General features: G+C 41.5%; 1 protein-coding gene and 1 long non-coding RNA gene across 6 annotated transcripts in view; one reads left to right on the top strand and one right to left on the bottom strand.

Moving 5' to 3' along the window:
* The window catches only part of LOC112261362 (membrane-spanning 4-domains subfamily A member 12), a 22233-nt gene extending 10614 nt beyond the window's left edge, over nt 1–11619 (bottom strand). For 2 of the 5 annotated variants that reach the window (XM_024436637.2, XM_024436641.2), the window contains exons 1-5: nt 10684–10882; nt 10337–10454; nt 9832–9942; nt 9525–9581; nt 6688–6858 (exon numbers count right to left, since the gene is read on the bottom strand). In XM_024436637.2, coding sequence (XP_024292405.1) covers nt 6688–6858; nt 9525–9581; nt 9832–9942; nt 10337–10429 — 432 coding nt within the window. In that variant the 5' untranslated portion in view covers nt 10430–10454; nt 10684–10882. Of the gene's footprint in view, nt 1–6687; nt 6859–9524; nt 9582–9831; nt 9943–10336; nt 10488–10584; nt 10883–11416 lie in introns of those variants that run through there. The other 3 variants (XM_024436640.2, XM_024436638.2, XM_024436639.2) reach the window with 3 other exon arrangements.
* LOC112261363 lies at nt 10872–20985 on the top strand. Its single transcript, XR_002955163.2, has 3 exons — nt 10872–11049; nt 19345–19426; nt 19966–20985. It is a non-coding gene; the product is annotated as an uncharacterized LOC112261363 (long non-coding RNA).

Raw genomic sequence — 20985 nt, 5'->3', positions numbered from 1 at the left:
ACTGCTGAACATCTAGTCAAATGGCTACCCAAACTATTTGCATTGCCCCCCCACTGCCACTCTCTGTTGTCATCTATGCATAGTTACTTTAATTAACTCTACCTACATGTACATACTACCTCAACTAACCGGTGCCCCCGCACATTGATGCTGTACTGGCACCCCCTGTATATATTATTTATTTACTGCTGCTCTTTCAGTAGTTACATTACTTTCGTTACTTTTCTCTTCTTATCCGTATTTTTTGAAAGTGCACTATTGGATAGGGGCTCGTAAGCATTTCACTATTGCATTCGGTGCATGTGACTAATAAAATTTGATTTGATTTGAACGCTGCGCACACTCGTCTCCAGTGCACCGTGCGTCGGCACAAGGAATTGTTCGACCGCCACCCCAGTTTTCTCCCAGGTGACCGGGTCTGGCTCTCCACCCGGAACCTGCCCCTCAGCCTTCCCTGCCAGAAGCTGAGCCTGTGGTTTGTGTGGCTGTTTAAAGTCCTGAGGAGGGGTAATAAGGTTACGTACCATTTACAACTCCCTGTTGATTACTGAATTAACCCAACCTTTCACGTGTCTCTCCTCAGGCCAGTGGTGCCTGGTTCCCTTGCTGAGGCTGGACCCAGTGACGCCCCGCCTCCTCCTCTGGACATCGAGGGAGGTCCAGCGTACTCGGTTCTGGATTCGAGGTGTCGGGAGGGGCATCTCCAGTACCTCATCGACTGGGCCCAGAGGAGCGGTGCTGGGTTCCTGCGGTGGACATCCTGGAAGCTTAACTGTCCAGGGATTTTCAACGTCGGCGCCCAGACCGCCCCGCCCTGTGCCCCTGTGGTCGTGCAGCGCGCCAGGGGGGTGTACTGTCACAGATCCCCCCGGTATTGCTGCTCATTCTGTTCACCAGTTCCGGAGGTCTACGTCGCCGGCTTTCCAGTTCAGTGAAGAACAGGATTCATTATCATCAACCCAGGACTGTGTTGTCTGATTACAAACACACCTGGTTCCCATTTCCCCTGATTAGTATGTTATATATGTGCCCTCTGTTCCCTCTGTCTTTGTCGGTTATTGTTCCCATGTCCGTTGGTCGTGTGAGTACATATGCGTTGGTGCAGCTGTTATGCTACGTGCTTTATATATTGTGTATTACGGGTATCAGCCCATGCCATTCAACAAGGTTTACCCTCACTCTTTTGTTTGGGTACAGTCCAGTGTTTTGTATAAGTGTTTGTTTTGGGCGTATTAAAAAACCCTATTGTGTATTCCTGAGCCTGTCTCCAAATCCTTTATACCAGTGTGACAAAATATATTTTATATTCTAGATTCTTTAAAGTAGCCACACTTTGCCTTTATGACAGCTTTGCACTCTCAACCAGCTTCATGAGAAATACTTTTCCAACAGTCTTGAAGGTGTTCCCACATATGCTGAGCACTTGTTGGCTGCTTTTCCTTCACTCTGCGGTCAAACTCATCCCAAACCATCTCAATTGGGTTGAGGTTGTGTGATTGTGGGGGCCAAGTCATCTGATGCAGCACTCCATCACTCTCCTTCTTGGTCAAATATCCCTTACACAGCCTGGAGGTGTGTGTTGGGTCATTGTCCTGTTGAAAAACAAATGATAGTCCCACTAAGCGCAAACCAGATGGGATGGCGTATCGCTGCAGAATGCTGCGTTAGCCATAATGGTTAAGTGTGCCTTGAATTCTAAATAAATCACCGACAATGTCTCCCGCAAAGCACCCCCACACCATCACTCCTCCTCCTCCATGCCTCGTGGTGGGATCCACACATGTGGAGATCATCTGTTCACCTACTCTGCGTCTCACAAAGACACAACGCTTAGAACCAAAAATCTCAAATTTGGACTAATCAGACCAAAGGACAGATTTCAACTGGTATAATGTCAATTGCTCGTGTTTCTTGGCCCAAGCAAGTCTCTTATTATTATTGGTGTCCTTTAATAGTGGTTTCTTTGCAGCAATTCGAATCAAATCAAATTGTATTGGTCACATACACGTGTTTAGCAGATGTTATTGTGAGTGTAGCGAAATTGTGTTTCTTGCTCTGACAGTGCAGTAATATCTAACAATGTCACAACATATACCCAATACACACAAATCTAAGTAAAGGACTGGAATTATGAATAAATAAATATATGGACGAGCAATGTCAGAGCGGCATTGACTAAGATACAGTATATACATATGAGATGAGTAATGCAAAACATGTAAACATTAAAGTGACTAGTGTTCTATTTATTCAAGTGGCCAGTGATTCCAAGTCTATTTAGATAGGCAGCAGCCTCTAATGTGCTAGTGATGGCTATTTAACAGTCTGATGGCCTTGAGATAGAAGCTGTTTTTCAGTCTCTCGGTCCCAGCTTTGATGCACGTGTACTGACCTCGCCTTCTGTATGATAGTGGGGTGAACAGGTAGTGGCTCGGGTGGTTGCTATCCTTGATTATCTTTTTGGCCTTTGCCGTACCAGGCGGTGATACAGTCCAATGGGATGCTTGTAATTGTGCATCTGTAAAAGTTTGTGAGGGTTTTAGGTGCCAAGCCAAATTTCTTCAGCCTCCTGAGTTTGAAGAGGCACTGTTGCTGAGCTATAGTCAATGAACAGCATTCTTACGTAGGTATTCCTCTTGTCCAGATGGGATAGGGCAGTGTGCAATGCAATGGTGATTGCATCGTCTGTGGATCTATTGGGGTGGTAAACAAATTGAAGTGGGTCTAGGGTGACAGATAAGGTAGAGGTGATATGATAATTGACTAGTCTCTCAAAGCAAGGCAGCCTTGCGAGGGTTAACACGCTTAAATGTTTTACTCACATTGGCCACGGGGGAAGGAGAGACCACAGTCCTTGGTAGCGGGCCGCGTTGGTGGCACTGTGTTATCCTCAAAGCGGGCGAAGAAGGTGTTTAGATTGTCCGAAAGCAAGACGTTGGTGTCCGCAACGTGGCTGGTTTTCCTTTTGTAGTCCGTGATTGTCTGTAGACCCTGCCACATCTTGTGTCTGAGCCGTTGAATTGCAACTCCACTTTGTCTCTATACTGATGTTTTGCCTGTTTGATTGCTTTGCTGAGGGAATAACTACACTGTTTGTATTCTGCCATATTCCCAGTTACCTTGCGGTGATACGTACTTTCAGTTTTGCGCAAATGCTACCATCTATCCAGGTTTCTGGTTAGAGTAGATTTTAATAGTCACAGTGGGTACAACATCTCCTATACACCTCCTGATAAACTCAGTCACCGTATCAGTATAATCGTCCATGTTATTATTGGAGGCTACCCGGGAACATATCTCAGTCCGCGTGATCAAAACAATCTTGAAGCGTGGATTCCGATTGGTCAGACCAGTGTTGAATAGTCCTTAACATGGGTAATAGTGGTTGAGTGTTTTAGCAGCGTGAGTACTACAGTCAATGTGTTGATAGAACTTCGGCAGCCTTTCCTCAAATTTACTTTGTTAAAATCTCCAGCTACAATAAATGCAGCCTCGGGATATGTGGTTTCCAGTTTGCATAAAGTCCAGTGAAGTTATTTCAGGGCCATCGTGGTATCGGCTTGAGGGGGGATATACACGGCTGTGACTATAACCGAAGAGAATTCTCTTGGGGGATAATACGGTCGGCATTTGATTGTGAAGTATTCTAGGTCGGGTGAACAAAAGGACTTCCTGTATGTTATCAACATCCCACCATGAGTCATTAATCATGAAACATACACCCCCGCACTTTTCCAGAGAGATATTTATTCCTGTCTGCACAATGAACTGAGAACCCAACTGGCTGGACGGGCTCAGACAGTTTATCCCGAGAGAGCCATGTTTTGTGAAACAAAATATGTTACCATCCCTGATGTCTCTCTGCAAAGAAATCCTCGCCCTAAGCTTGTCAGCTTTATTATCCAGAGACTGAACATTAGTAAGTAATATACTTCTGAAGCGGTGGGTGGTGTGCGCGCCTAGTCAATGAACAGCATTGGGCTAATAATGTAAGAAATAATAGATAAAAAATTATAATACTGCAGAGTTTCCTAAGAGCTAGAAGCACGGCAGCCCTCTCTGTCAGCACCATTTTCACATAGTGAAGGCCTGATTCACGCGGTCTCCTCTGAACAGTTGATGTTGAGATGCGTCTGTTACTTGATCTCTGTGATGTATTTATTTGGGCTGCAATCTGAGGTGCATTTAACTTTAATGAGCTTATCCTTTGCAGCAGAGGTAACTCTGGGTCTTCCTTTCCTGTGGCGGTCCTCATTTAGAGCCAGTTTCATCATAGCGCTTGATGGTTTTTGCGACTGCACTTGAGGTAACTTTCAAAGTTCTTCAAATTTTCCGGATTGACTGACCTTCATGTCTTAAAGATGGACTATAGTTTCTCTTTGCTTATTTGAGCTGTTCTTGTCATGTACTTGGTCTTTTACCAAATAGGGCTATCTTCTGTATACCAACCCTACCTTGTCACAACACAACTGATTGGCTCAAATGCATTAAGAAGTTAAATGAACTTTTAACAAAGAACACCTGTCATGTTCTGATCTTTATTTCCTTTGTTTTGTATTTATTTAGTATGGTCAGGGCGTGAGTTGGGTGGGCAGTCTATGTTTGTTTTTCTAGGTTTTGGGTATTTCTATGTTTCGGCCTAGTATGGTTCTCAATCAGAGGCAGGTGTCATTAGTTGTCTCTGATTGAGTTTGAGTTTGAGTTTATTTTTTATTTTTTACAGGGACAGTGCACATTAATCAACGTTTCAGTAAAAGTGCCGGTTTTAGCCAGCCGGCTAATTTTCAACCGCAGTCCCTGGGCAGGTTATTAAAAACAATTACAATATAGACAATAGCAACATAGAACAAGCAAGACATAGCAACATAGGACAAGCAAGACGTAGCATACAGACAGAGCAACATAGAACAAAAAGCAGCAAGACAAAATTCATAAAAGCAACAAAGTGTTTCCACACCTCACAAGCTACAGACAACAGACAACATGGAGAGCGGCAACACACAGCTAAGGACCATGTTCACAAATCTGATTGACCTTTTGCCATGTCTTCAAGCATTTTGTGAAAGTGTGATATGTGGTGCAGTTATGTGTGTCTGATGGCAGTGTATTCCAGACATGGGAAGCTCTCACAGAGAATGCAGATTTACTAAAGGTGCTTTTCCTTAGGGGAACTATACAGTCACCTCTCATGGCAGACCTTGTGGATCTGCTGCCATATGTCTGGGTTTTCTGTTTAACAAAAATATTGAGTGGAGGGGGAGCCAGGCCATTAAGGATCTTGAATACAAGACATGCGTTGGTGTATTGCACAAGATTTTCCCAACTCAAGAGCTCATGCTTTCTAAGGATGTGACAATGATGATGGCTATTGGGCTTCCTATCAAGCACTTTGAGAGCCTGTTTGTAGACAGACTGAATAGGTTTTAATGTTGTACAGCAAGCTTGGGCCCAACTAGTCAAGCAGTATGTTAAGTGGGGGAGTATCATAGATTTGAAGTACAGTTTTGCTACCTCTGTAGTCAAACAATTTTGTATAAATCGGAAATTAGCGAGGTTGAATTTGGTTATTTGAATTACCTTTTTCACATGCTTTTTAAAAGAGAGGTTGGAATCAAGTATGATGCCAAGGTACTTAAAATCGGATACCACCTGGAGCTTCTCCCCTGACACATAGACATCTGGCTCAGTAGCATCTGTTGCCCTCTTTGTGAAGAACATGCAAACAGTTTTTTTCACATTGAGATGCAGACACGAGTCACTGAGCCACTTTGTAACCTGGACCATTACAGTAGTGAGTTCTTGTGCAGCTTGTTGTTTGCTCTTTGCATGCACATATATCACTGTATCATCTGCATACATTTGAACTTCAGACCCAGTACAGACAGAAGGCAGATCATTAATGTACAGGCTGAACAGGAGGGGCCCCAGTATTGACCCTTGGGGCACGCCCACATCATAGCTACGAGTGGGCGACAGCTCATTGCTCACTCTGACACACTGAGTTCTGCCTTCAAGGTATGATTTCATCCATCTCAAGGCATCAGGGGAAAAGTTGAACTTGGACAATTTTGTGATGAGAATCTCATGGTTAACAGTATCAAAAGCCTTCCTTAGGTCCAGAAACACAGCCCCAACAGCACCCCCTTTGTCCATCTTGGACTTCACATTTTCCAGAAGAAAGCAGTTGGCCGTTTCTGTGGAGTGTTTCGATTGAGAATCATACTTAGGTAGCCTGGGTTTCACTGTGTGTTTGTGGGTGATTGTTCCTGTCTCTGTGTTTGCATCAGATAGGACTGTTTAGGTTTTCGCACATTTATTGTTTTGTTAGTTATTTCATGTCTAGTTCCTTTATTAAAGAACATGAATAACCATCACGCTGCATTTTGGTCCGCTTCTCCTTCACCGCAGGAAAACCCTTACAACACATGTTAATTGAAATGCATTCCAGGTGACTACTTCATTAAGTTGAGAGAATGCTAAGAGTGTGCAAAGCTGTCATCAAGGCAAAGGGTGGCTACTTTGAAGAATCTCAAATATAAAATATATTTAGATTTGTTTAAGACTTTTTTGGTTACTACATGATTCCATATGTGTCATTTCATAGTTTTGATGTCTTCACTATTATTCTACAATGTGGCAACACACACACACACACACAGACAGACCAATGATGAAAGAGGTACTCACAGTGGCATAGTGCTGGTGGTCACATTCATACACCTGTATGTAGTGTGTTGCGGGGGCCAGGGGGTGGTTACACGGTGTCTCTGGATTGTTGTGGAGGTCGATGAAGTAGAAGATGAGGGCCAGGAGAGAAACCAAAATGGCCACCAGTGTCACCACCATACACACACCCAGCTGGAGGGAGGGAGGGAGAGAAAAAGAGAGCGAGAGGGAGGAAGAGATAGGGGTGGGAATCAGGGGCCAGACCTCATTGATCATCATGTACATTTTTATAACGTAGGGTGTGTGTGTGTGTGACTACCTGTGATAAAGTGAAAATCTGAGGCCAGCACCCGACCCACAAATAAATAAATACATGTGCTGTAGGCTAGAGTCAGAGATGGTGGAAAAAATATTTGACAGGGGGTGCAGGATTCTTTTTGTAACTAATTTAGATATGTTTCTGTTTATAATTTTGATAGGATATTTGGGAGTCAACTTGTCTATAATTGGATACATGCAGCTTCTCTTTTGTCATTATATGTAAACTAAATAAACCCTTGCTCACCAGAATCAGTTTGACCGGTTGTAAGGAAATTGAAAGCTGTGAATATGACCCAACACGTTTCTGATAAGATTTCATATTTATGATTTATTTCAGCTTTTGTAGTTGAAATACTATCAGCTTTAATGACACTGATAGATCGCTGCTCTACAGACGGTCCCTAACTGTGCATTCCCATTCTCTCAAGATTCTGAAATGAATCAATCATATTTCTCTACTTCCTGTTCCCGAGTCAAAATGTACATTTGGTGTATCATTTTACTGAAGAACTGCTTAATTCAGCAGGAGTTAATATTAAGACTATGTGAGAAGTTATAAACCTACAGTTAGTGTCCAGATTTCACTTTCTATTAAACCGATCTGAACAAATCTTTCCCAAACATGACTTTTCTGGCCCTCCCTTCTCTGTATTTTCAACTCTCTATTATGCAGCTTTTCTTTAAAAAAAAATTAAACTCCGGGTATTTGTCCTTTTTGGTTCGATGTGTGTTCCCAAAAAACGTTTGGCGTGTAGGATTTTCGGCGCGCGTAAAGTTAGGCCTTAAAGTTTAGGCTTTTGTAACTAATGCCAAAAACATGAAAGAAAAACCTCAATGTAGTCTATAGACCTAGATATAAATTGCGCAACAATGATACATTTATAGATTTGTTTGTATTCTTTTCTCTTTATTCAACCCGACTGCCACCTACCTGCCCCTTTATTTGCATAATATTTCATAACTCTAAACTAATGATTTATATATAAACACTAGATGACAGGGGGCGCTGTTTTGAAGACACAGTGCCTCCATCTTGGCACTCCAACATCGTGGTAAAAAAAAAATGTTTGGAAGCTATAGAAATGCATTTATAAATGTCTACTTTAGTTTTGGCCATGTCTATTCTATTACAGACACCTTAATGCAGACTTTTAAATGATACTTATTGTTATTGTTAATCTAACTGCAGTTTCCATTTTACAGTAGCTATTACAGCGAAAGAATACCATGCTATTGTTTGAGGATAGTGCACAACAACAAAATGCTTTTGTCATGGCAACTGGTTTGGTACATTCACCTCTGAAGGTAAATAATGTACTTACATTCAGTAATCTTGCTCTGATTTGGATTACTGAGGGTCCCAGAGATAACATGTAGCGTAGTTTTGTTTGATAAAATCAATTTTCATATTCAAATGTAGGAACTGAGTTCTACAGTTTGACCCCCCCTCCTGTCTCGGGCTCCACACCCACCCCGTCCAGCCATCTAGATGTGTGAAGGTTAGTGTCTTTTCTGTAGGGAAGCTAATGATCCATCATGTATGACATTCCTGGGAGTGTGTAAACTTACATTTTTTATTACCATAGCATTTTTGTATGCTCTCTATAGTTGTGTAAGGTGATGTTAGGCTCCCATGTTGTGCAGCGGTCTAAGGCATTGCATCTCAGTGTTTCCTTTCAAATTACAGTCCCTGGTTCGATTCTGGGCTGTATCACACCCAGAAGTGATCGGGAGTCCCATAGGGCAGCGCTCAGTTGGCCCAGCGTCGTTAGGGGAGGGTTTGGCCGGGGTACGTGGTCATGGTAAAATAAGAATTTGTTCTTAAATGACTTGCCCAGTTAAATAAAGTTTGAATGTACTTGAACATTTATAAATTAACCAATTCTGCACATTTGGTCAAACTTCTGGCAGACTTGACACAAAATATTGTGTAGTGATATAATTCTTCACTGGATCAGTCTGAAACTTTGCACACACACTGATCACTGTCTGGCCTTTTAATTGCATTTCTAAAATGATGGTATATTTGGGATGTTTTTTTATTTCTATTATATTTTACCAGATCTAATGTAATTCTCCTACATTAATTTCCCATTTCCACAAACTTCAGTGTTTCCTTTCAAATGGTATCAAGAATATGCATATCCTTGCTTCAGGTCCTGAACTACAGGCAGTTGAAAAAAGGTTCCGATCCTTAAGAGGTTTTAAACAAAAACCCTACAAAAACGCCATTCATTTCCCCCATAGGCTTTGTCCAATGAACCATGGCAGAGTTAGTGCCAACAAAAAGACGCCATTACTATTTCTCTCTATGGAGGACTGCTTTTCTGAGAAGGCCAACATGGCCGACCGGTGGCTTCAAAGCCTCTCATTGGCCAATAAATAGCATCAGTGATCCAGAGTTTATATACGTCATTGCCCTAAACCTGGACACCCCGCGGATTTAACCGTGGTGATTGCGTGTTATGAGTCACCCAGCGCATCACTAGTGTGAGTGTGTGTACGCGAGCATGCCGTGAGGTGGTATTCATACTCACCAATTTCATACTGCTGTGTTTCTCCATCACTATGGCAACGACTCCTGCTGCTATGTACTAGACACACCAGACATAAACAACTCCCAATTGTCAATCAAATATCATAACCAATGGTTAAAAGAATTAGTGGATTATCTGATAAAACAATAATGAAATTGGATGGCAACACTTTTAAAAAATCCTGGTAATCACAATAACACATTTGATAGAATAACTTATGGAACCACCCCAAAACATAATTCACTATCATCCAAAAATCACTCAGTACAGAGAGTGAGTATGAGTGAAGGTTAGGTTACTAGGTTACCGATAGGCCGCTCCACCAGGGCACCCCAAAGGTCACGACCTCTGTGAATTCAGTGGAGAGGAGGGGGAGGGAGTAGGACATCACCATCACACCAATCATTACTTGGGACACCTGACACACACAGATAGATAAATGTAGATAGACGAACATACACAATCACACACACACACACACACACAGACTGATGCAAGCATGCACACACACAGGCCGGTTACCACTTTGTGGGAACTGCTGATGTAAAAAGGGTTTTATGATTGACTTATTGACACAAACACATTAGGTTCCAGGCGTTCACCACAAACCAATGTCTGAGGGTCTGACATCTTTAGAGAGACAGTAAATATAATGAGTCATGTACAAATACATATTTGACTCAAACAATGTGAGAGAAAATAAACACGACACTAAATGCACAGGGCTGAACACAACATGCAATGATAACCTCCCCTACTGTAGGATCTCCATCTATAAAAAAGCTACATAGTCGTTAACATCTGACGCTCACCCCCAATGCCTTCTGCTCGCCTTTCTCGAGCAGAGCCTGCTGTCTGTCGGTCAGTTTATCTGCGTTGATGTCCGTCGTCACGCTCACTGACATCCTAGCGCTCTGGAGCCCTTTAGCACTTGGAGTCAAGGCAAATGACAATACTCCATTTCTGTTCAATTGTTAGGCTATTAAAGAGATTGTTACTTGACCAATATTTGTCATTAATGAAAATAATCACTCCTAAAAAAACAACCTAAACAACCTACCTTTATTTAAATGATGGTTGACTAGACAACAAAAGTCAAACCTCCAGGGCGGACCGTTATACAATCTAAAAGCCTATTAGGATAATCGATGCATCTTACCTTTTCCTTTCAGATACAAAAACACTTTAGTGTGAATAATTCCACAAACACAATTTCTTGTTGCCTACTTCACGAATTATTAAAATAGATTTAGCAACATAGCCAATCTGAGACCGTTCCTTTAACTTTTTGTGTCTCCGCCCGTTCTTGGCACGAACGCAACCAGAGTAGGATTAGTTTACTTTCACTGGTGCAAAGCCTCCACCCCTAGCCCACTGTCACCCCCTCGTTTTGCGAGACAGTGATACAATAGTCAATATAAACATTCGTAGCAACCGTTTTTTTTTGTGACAGCCTGGACCTACACGGTAATTTTGCAACAAAAAAAAGGACCGTGTGTATCCAACAGGGGCTGTTTTCATCAAGGTAAGTCATTTTTTTAAATAGCTGATGAATTTACATAAATGGTGGATGAAGTTGCGCTGTTCTTCAGGGGGGATCGACAGAATATGTCAGTTTAGCCATATTGATGTGTAGGCAACATAGCAAGGTTATTGAGAAATAAGCAAGGTAAATAGGCGTTATACATCTGTTCTTAACTGACTTGTATCTTTAAATAAAGGTTTAATAAAATGTAGGCAAATTAAATAAATAAAAGAAGCCAATCTTTCTATTATGGCGGATATGTGTGCATGGTGTCTGTCTGTCCCCCCCCCACACACATTAATTTGGCCTTGAACCTCATGTTATATCAATACACTTCAGACCAGTCGGCTGGATCGTGTTAACGTACCGTAGTTCATTGCTATTTCCACTGTTTTGCTTTCTTTCCTCTCCCCTCCTCTTATTTCGTTTGCTTGGCCTAAACAGGCCAACCTTTCCCCACTTCGAATCCAGTAGAGCGCAGAGAGCGTTCTACGCTCTAGAATAATGTTTGGTGTCGCTGGTCTGGAAATGAAATGTTACCATGCCCCCATGTCTCGATTTCATAGTAATACATCTCCCTCCCCGCCCCTTCCCTCCCCAAGCGCACATCTGTTTTTCATCCAGCGGCATCATTCCACTATATCCAATGGGAACTAGGCATACTCTGACATGTGGTTTTCACCCTCTCTCGGACTCTCTCTCCCCACTCCCTCCCTCCCGGCCTCTTTCCCTCTCTCCTTCCCGCCCCCCCTCTCCTTTCCCTAGCTCTTCTTTTCTCTCTCCTTCTCTCTCTCCCCCATCTCAATCTCTCTGTCTCTGGCTCTCTCTTCCAGTCATTCACACCACTCATTAATTACCACAATACAAAATCATTGCTCGGTCAAATGCACTTCGCTCCTCTTTCAGTTTCTGCTCAACATAAACATGCACATGCTTAAAGGGATACTTCGGGATTTTGGCAAACACTCTGGTGAAGTAGATAAATGTATGGTCCAAACAGTTAAAAGACACACCCAATCCCCTCAGCCCTCAAAATAAGTGGACACTTCCGATGACGTATCATGACGTCTGATGAGTATACACTTGCTGGGCAAGGGGGCGAGGGAGGAAGGAAATACAAATTGTTGTATTATTAATGTATATGATTGGTTTGTTTAGGATTCCTGGCAATGTAAATATTGCAAGTGACTATTCCTCTTTTGTTTGTTGATATTTGTTAATAATAAAAATACAAAAAAAAGAGGGAGGAAGGAAGGAATGATTTTTAAACGGACCACCCTTGGCCGGAAATTCGTCATTTGTTTATCCAGTGTTCCCAACTTAGCGACTTTGCGGCTATATTTAGCGAGTATTCAGTCCCCCTCTAGTGACACATTTTCAAAAAATCGACTAGTGACTTTTTCTGGTGTTATCTCCAATAACGGAGACTTTTGGAGACTCTGACATGAAAGCACGTATCGTTCTTACTCTTCTCAACAAGCAGTGGGTGCTGCCGTGGGCCCCACCCCCGTCCCAAAGCACTCACAGGCGGCCCAGTCCTCACACAGCAGTCCCTCCCAGCTGCAGTCAGAGCAGGAGATGTTCACCCCTCCGCTTCCGGACTGCAAATGAATCGCGCATGCGGGAAGCCGCCGCTGGCTTACATTCAGGGCGGGAAGTAAATGTAAAATGGTCGTTGTCGAAAATAAATCACTGCATTTGACTCACACAGCCTCAGTCACTTACTCACCTTGTCCACTGTGTCCGTGCCTCTCTGTGACATAAACTAAACATCTAGCTGGCAAGATATTCATGTCTCAGTCTAAACTGTACACTCTAAAATACAGAAAGGAGTGGGAATCAAACCCTGAATTCAAAGGCTGGTTGAAGCTGTTTATTGGAGATGATACACAGACACACTGCCTGTATTGAAGGCTGATTTCTACGACAAACTTAGTGAAGTAAAAAAACACATGGCAACTCAAAAATATACTCAAAAGGCAGAGCCTTATAACAGTTCCACCCAAAACAAGCTGCCATTTATGGTTAAAAAAAATTGACTCTGCAAAAAAGGCTGAGGCCACCATGGCATTAGTTATCGCTGAACACTGTTCCATGCTGGCATGTGATCACATTGGAGAAGCATGTAGAGCTGCTTTCTCAGACTCCACTGCTGCTACCCACTTCAAAATGCACAGGACAAAGTGCCCAGAAATGATTAACGGTGTTCTAGCACCATACTTTCTGAAAAAGTTGGTCGCAGATGTGGGTGACCAGCGTTTTCAGCCTCCTCCTCGATGAGTCCATGGATGTAAGGGTTTCTATGTACCTGGGGGTTGTGATATGGTACTGACAACTGTATCAACATTTCTGGGACTTGTTGAGTTGGAGGGAGGAGATGCCAAATCTATAGCCCGTGCTGTTGTGGCTTTCCTCGAGAAGTGTTGAAACTCCTGGGGATAGGGACTGACAATGCCTCTGTTATGACGGCGATTAACAATGGGGTCCAACAATGGGGTCCATGGCACGTGGTTTATGAATTGACACGCAAAACAACGCCGGATGTAAAACTTTGAATTTTTCAATTTAAATTACTATACAGAATTCTTGCAACTAATAGAATGTTATATATATGGGGGATACAATCTTCTCAGCTCTGCAGATTCTGCTGTGAGGAGGCAGAGTCATTAGATCATTTATTTTGGTATTGTCCATATGTAGCTTGTTTTTGGTCACAGGTCCAGGAATGGCTGAAGAATTGCAACATTTGCCTAGAACTAACGCTGCAGACAGCAATACTGGGTGATTTGAAAAGTCATAGTCAATCAATCAATAATATAATAATTATTTTTGCAAAAATGTTTATTTTTAATTTACAAACTGTAGAAGCTATGAGAATAGAAAGGTTCAAGTCGTTTGTGAAGCATCACAGCACAGTTGAAAAATATATGGCAAATAGAAATCCAAAATGGATGATGCTGAGAGATCGATGGAAGAGGTTGAATGGAGCAGAAGGGACTAATAGCAAGATAAAACATGTAGAACATACGGGGTCTGTAAAATGTATCTATGTTCAGAACTTTTGTGAAGTAGCACAGTTACAAATAGAAATCAAACTGGATGGACATCAGAAATAGAGGAAGGACTAAAAACAAACAAAAAATAACGCTTGTAAAATAGACTGTGAATGTAAAATGTGTATTAAGATGTATAAATTGAAGGTAAAAGCCAAAGTGTTTATTAGTTTACTCCAATTGGGGGATCGGTGGTAGGGTTTGCGGGGAATAATAATAAAGGTATATTCTTTAAAAAAGTATGTATGTCTATATAGGTATGTGTATGTATATATGTGTATATGTATGCATGTGTGTATGGATATATACATTTACCCCAAAAATATATGGGGGTTTGGAAATGATGCAGACAATTACATTGATGGAACCAATATTCTTTCCGCAATATTTAGCTGATCCACCCCTTTAAAAACAAAAAAAAAACAATGGGGTCCATAAAGTTCTGAAGGAGGAGTATGGCCTCAAATATCTGGTTGTTATTCGCTGTGTGTGCCACTCTCTGTCGCTTGCTGTAAGTCCCGCTTCCAATGACACCATCCCCCGTAGTGTGGAGTACTTGGTACGAGAGACTTATAACTGGTTTTCAGTGTCTCCAAATCACTGGGAGGCCTACAATGCCATATATGAGACCATCAACTGTGGGGAGAAACCTTTACAGATAACCAAGGTGTGTGCCACACGTTGGCTCTCCATTGAACCCGCAGTTTCATGCATTTTGGACCAGTGGGAGGAGCTTAGGCTGCATTTCGCAGTCACCAAGTCCAGTGAACACTGCTACATGGCTGAGGTTTTATACTCCATGTCCAGTGATCCTCAAAACATATTGGATCTGACTTTTTTGAAGTCAGTGCTGGGTGAGGTACAGTTGGCTATCAAGGCTTTTGAGGGAGAGCAAGTAGATCCTCTTAAGCTACTTGACAGCTTGGTTAGCCTGATCAAGTCTGTGAGCAGCAGGGTGCTGAATCCACTGGCAAATGTTGATGTACTCAAAGGGCCAATAGATGGATACATCAGTCCCAAACCGTACCGTGGTTACCTTTTTGAGTCAAAGGCAGCTGAGTCCAGCAATGGCGTGCCATCCATCTTAGTGAATGGAATGATACAAAAAACACACTGGGCTTCTGGAGTGAGATTTGGAAGTTCAGGGATGCAGCTGATATCAACCAGTTTCAAGAGCTTGCCATGGCTGCTGAGTCTGTGTTGTCCTTGCCACACTCCAATGCTGAAGTCGAGAGAGTATTCAGCCAGATGAGTGTGGTAAAAAGCAAACTTAGAAATCGTATGTCCTTGCAGACCCTTAACTCCATCCTGTACATTCGATATGGACTGAAGCTGTCTGGCGAGGCTTGCTATGAGCACCAGCTGCCTGATAATGTTTTGCAGCTTTTTGGCACATCAGCTGCTTACTCTTTTAAGTCAGCTCCCTCAGTTGCTGAACCTGCCATAGAGAGCCTTGACCAAAATGACGATGACCCACTCTTTCTGTAAGCCAGCACAGCCTGTGTGTGTGGAGGGGGGCCTGGAAAACCCCCAATTAACTTTTTGTGACTGGGGGCAGTATTGAGTAGCTTGGATGAATAAGGTGCCCAGAGTAAACTGCCTGCTACTCAATCCCAGAAGCTAAGATATGCATATTATTAGTATATTTGGATAGAAATCACTCTGAAGTTTCTAAAACTGTTTGAATGATGTCTGTGAGTATAACAAAACTCACATGGCAGGCAAAAACCTGAGAAAAATCCAACCAGGAAGTGGGAAATCTGAGGTTTGTAGTTTTTCAACTCTTGGCCTATCGAATACACAGTGGGATATTGGTCATATTGCACTTCTTCTGTTGATTCTTGTTTTATTTATTGTGGAACTGGGATTCCTGGGAGTGCATTCTGATGAAGATCATCAAAGGTAAGTTAATATTTATAACGCTATTTCTGACTTCTGTTGACTACACAACATGGCGGATATCTGTTTGTGTTGTTTTGGTCTCTGAGCCTCCGTACTCAGATTATAGCATGGTGTGCTTTTTCTGCAAAAGTTTTTTTTAAATCTGACACAGCGGTTGCATTAAAACCTGTTGAGGATCTTGAGTCCCAATTGGGAACTTTCCCTCCCACCGTCAGCTGGAATGTGGCGCATGGAACGCAAAAAATATTCTTAAAAATATTTAACCTCCACACATTAACAAGTCCAATAGCTCAAATGAAAGACAAACAACTTGTTTATCTACCCAGCAAGTCAGATTTCTAAAATGTTTTACGGCGAAAACATAGCACATATTTATGTCAAACCACCACCGAAGACACACCGAAGACACAGCTAATTTCCATAGCCAAATTGAACAAAATATGCTCAGATGACAGTAATATAACATGTTACACAGTACATTTATGTTTTTTTCAATAATATGCTATATATATCCATAAATCTCTGTTTACAATGACGCATTGTTCAAGAAATGCTACTCAAATGTCCGGAGAAATGACGATAGCTCCGGCAGATGCCGTCAGCTAACAAGGAATACACATCATAAACTTTGACTAAATATGCATGTTCTACATATATATAGAAAGATACACTTCTTCTAAATGCAATCGCTGTGTTACATTTATTTTTAACGTTACAGATTTCGTTCACTATGTAATAATATGAGACGGCGCTCAGAAATTAGCATTATGGCTCGGAGTCCACAGAAACCCAAATTTACCACATAAATATTCCCTTACCTTTGCTGTTCTTCCATCAGAAGACGTGGTAGGGTTTATACTTACCAAAAACAGCTTTAGTTTTGAAGTCTGTGTCTTTCGGTTATCAAACACGACATATTTCGGTTGAAATGCAGCCAAAAAGTCTGAGTGGATGCGCACCAAAACGTTGAAATTACATATTATATGTCGACTAAACTTGTCAAACTATGTTCAGAACCAAGCGTTAGCATGTTATCTAGGTTCACAGCAATCCTGAGGACGATCAGAAACACACACGTCGTTTAATCAATCTTGGAAGAAAGACATCACCGGAGCAGAGCGCGCATGAGAGTAACCTGTTTTTTCGCGTGACCGAAAGGTTTCGGCCCGCCAAAACTCTCGTGAGCACGCGATTCTCACAATGAGAAGCCCCATTGAAAGCAGACATCGCGCTGAAGACATAGAAACTGTTCCCAGGACTGTAGGTGCTTGGGAAGGGTGGGGGCGATGACGTCAAAGTTGGGCCAACTTTTATGATGACAAGAGAGAGTTTGGGAGAATTAGTGCCCTGAGAGTTCTGCTTTACATACAGACATAATTCAAACGGTTTTAGAAGCTTTAGAGTGTTTTCTATTCAATAATAATTTTTATATGCATATATTAGCAATTTTTGACAGATTTTTTTTCTGTTTACTATGGGCACGCAATTCCTCCAAAGGGGGCAGTAATCAGCCCTATCTATAATTCCGTGCATAATAGTTGTATATTTTATCAATGTTTATTATGAGTATTTCTGTAAATTGATGTGGCTCTCTGCAAAATCACCAGATGTTTTGGAACTACTGAACGTAACACGCCAGATTTTTTTATATAAATATGTACTTTATCGAACAAAACATACATGTATTATGTAACATGAAGTCCTATGAGTGTCATCTGATGAAAATCATCAAAGGTTAGTGATTCATTTTATCTCTATTTCTGCTTTTTGTGACTCCTCTCTTTGGCTGGAAAAATGGCTGTGTTCTTTTGTGACTCTGACACAACATAATCGTTTGGTTTGCTTTCGCTGTAAAGCCTTTTTGAAATCGGACACTGTGGTGGGATTAACAAGAAGTGTATCTTTAAAATGATGTAAGATACTTGTATCTTTGAGGAATTTTAATTATGGGATTTCTGTTGTTTTGAATATGGCGCCCTGCACTTTCACTGGCTGTTGTCATATCGATCCCGTTAGCGGGATCTCAGCCCAAAGAGGTTTTAACCTGAATTAGGGCCAGACTAGTTACCATCATTTTCTCACATTGTCATTGACAGTTTTTTCTATTGTCCCTTTTTGGTCCATTTAGATTGTTAATGTAGATTGTGTAATAAAAAATTAAATAAAAAACTAAGTAACTCCGCCAGAGTGTCTATTTTGGGTCACTTTTGCCGGTCCCAAGCCCGGATAAAGGAGGAGGGTTGGAATTGTGACATAAAAAAACAAGAATCGACAGAAAGTTAATTTGTAGTTCTAAACATATTTAGTGTTTTTTACTCACTTTTTGTATCTCCAACGACGTTATTCCTGTCTCCTACAGCGTCCATCACAATTACATGGCCAATTATGCAAATTAAGTGATGATGTAATTTAGCGACTTCTAGTGACTTTTAGGACAGCCAAACGCTACTTTCCTTACTGAGGAGTTGGCAACAGTGTGTTCATCCCGCAATGAGTGTGTTTTCAGACACTGGTAGCTTGGGGGCAGTTCATATCCGCTACAGTCAATTATGAGTGCATGTTTACTTATATTAAATATATCATTAATTAATATACGCCTACTGTATGATAGCTAGCAAACTAATTAGCTAACTAACGTTAGCCTGCCTAGCTGGAACTTCTGAAGAAGGAAAATGTTTTATTTCTATAATTTCCAAAAGATAACCAAACAAAAACATATTTACTTTTTACGAGAGGTGTTTGTGCCATCATGTGCATTAGTAGCACAATTTCTAATTTATTTGCATTCGTTTTTTACTTACACTTGTATGTTGACTTCTTCATTGATGTTGTTTTTAAGTTTTCGCTGACTTTTTTTAGCGGATGTACAATCGTCGTCAAATTGAATTATGGTGAGTTTCAGGCCCCAGAGTGAACATAATTGTACACTTGCAAACTCGACTAAAAACGAGGGCTGATGGGCTTACGTTGCAAACTTCCCTTGCTCGGCTATTCCCTTGCTTGGCTAATCTTTTGGACCACCCTCCAAGATGGCGACGGGGATTTCCCCAAGGGCACAAGGTGAGGGTAGGTGGATGAGGGTGTGTCTTTCTCATGAGTTTGAACTGCCGGCAAAGGTACTCATTGCCAAAATCCATAAGTATCCATTTAATAAGCAGAGTTCATATATCACGCTGGAAAGCATAGAACACTGCGTTCCAGTGCCTGCGATGACATTTTGTGTTTGTTTTGGTTACATTTTGTGGTTGATTCTGATAGGCATGTCTCCTCTCCTCTCTCCTTTCTCTTCCTCTCATTTCTCTTTCCTCTCCTTTCTCCTGGACCAAACTCTTTCATTCAGGATGATGTCATCCACTGAGTCAGGAACAGATGTTCCTAAACTACATCGCCTTTTCATCAAGTTTGACCCAGAGGTTGTAGCGGTAAGAGAATTGAATGAGTAATGGGCATGAATTGAATGATTACTAAACACTCATACATATAGATAGCCAATACATCTACCAGACTGCTCTCTCCCTCCTTGTTGTACCATTCAATTGTCTTAAGAGTGGAATTTCTATATCTATCGTGTCACCATGCATCAGATATCACTTGCTCACTCCCCGTCATGAACTTAAAAGCATTGGACTGGTGAAAGCAAGGGCTAGAAGGCCCGATTGTCCTCATCATACATTTTGCACAAGTAATTTCTTATGATCAAGACTGATTGGAACTGGGAGAAGGCTAGAATCGGACCACAGAGCTTATTTTTGTAATCGTCCCAGTTCCTTTAGATGCAGTTCTCTCTTTTCTCCACCAGGTGATGTCAATACTCCTGGGTCTATTCCAGGTGCTGTTGGCTGTGCCTCTGTACTACATAGACATTGGTTTACCAAACTACAACTCACGCTCCCTTTATTTATTTGCTTCCTGGTAAGATCCTAATTTGGTAAAGTCATAAATATCTTTGTTTCTGTCACAGGAGGCTGCTGAGGGGAGGACGGCTCATAATAATGTCTGGAAGAGAGCGAATGGAATGGCATCAAAGACATGGAAACCATGTTGTTTTATTTCTCTCTATACTTTTTTCTCCTTACCATACCATCCCTACCCTAATTGGAGTAAACTAATGGACAACGACAAAATGTTTACTGCTACTTACAGCTATCTTGCTCACATCTACGGTAGCTGTAGTTAAGAAATTATACATATATTCCTAATTTCTTCAAGTGCTGGATTCTCACCCGCAGCGGCCAATCCACCACTCATTCTGATCTTAACTCCAACCCTACGATATCCACAGATTTCCCTATCTTTCCCAGTATAATGCTATTTCCTTTTGCAATACACCCCTTCAATTTTACTATGATGTCTTACGAGGGTCCTGAATCTAACTATTTCTAACATTTCTACCGATATTGCCCTAAAAATAAATACTTTACTCGAGTATAATGATATTTCCCATTGACTGCATGTTTTTTCAGATCCCCTAACAATACAGTTTGCAGGTCCATCTGAACCCTGATATTATGACATAACAACCATTCCTGAACCAGAAAATATATTCTATTGATTCTGTTTTCTCGTGGCAAAGTCTGCACAAGGCTGACTGTTCAATGCCCCATATACTCTATTGAGCATTATTTTTGTTGCAAGTATTTATATAATAGCTTAAATTGAAGTGAAGGGATTGATGTGTCAATTGTGGATTTATTTATTTTATTTAACTTTTATTTAACTAGGCAATACATTGAGCTCCAAAACTATTGGGATTTTGACCATTTTTGTTGTTGTTTTGTCTCTGTACTCCAGCACTTTCGATTAGAAGTGACACAGTGATGATGGTGTTAAATTGGAGACTGTCAGCTTTCATTTGAAGGGTGTTTTCATTCATATCAGGTGAACCGTTTAGAAGTTACAGCACTATTTGTACATAGTACCCCCATTTAGGGGACCACTTACGGTACCTATCAAAAGTTTGGACACACCTACTCATTCCAGC

This window comes from Oncorhynchus tshawytscha, linkage group LG11, assembly GCF_018296145.1.
Source record: "Oncorhynchus tshawytscha isolate Ot180627B linkage group LG11, Otsh_v2.0, whole genome shotgun sequence".
In the NCBI taxonomy this organism is placed as follows: domain Eukaryota; kingdom Metazoa; phylum Chordata; class Actinopteri; order Salmoniformes; family Salmonidae; genus Oncorhynchus; species Oncorhynchus tshawytscha.
Note: the sequence above shows the minus strand (reverse complement) of the source record. Positions and strands in the feature narration are given on the sequence as shown.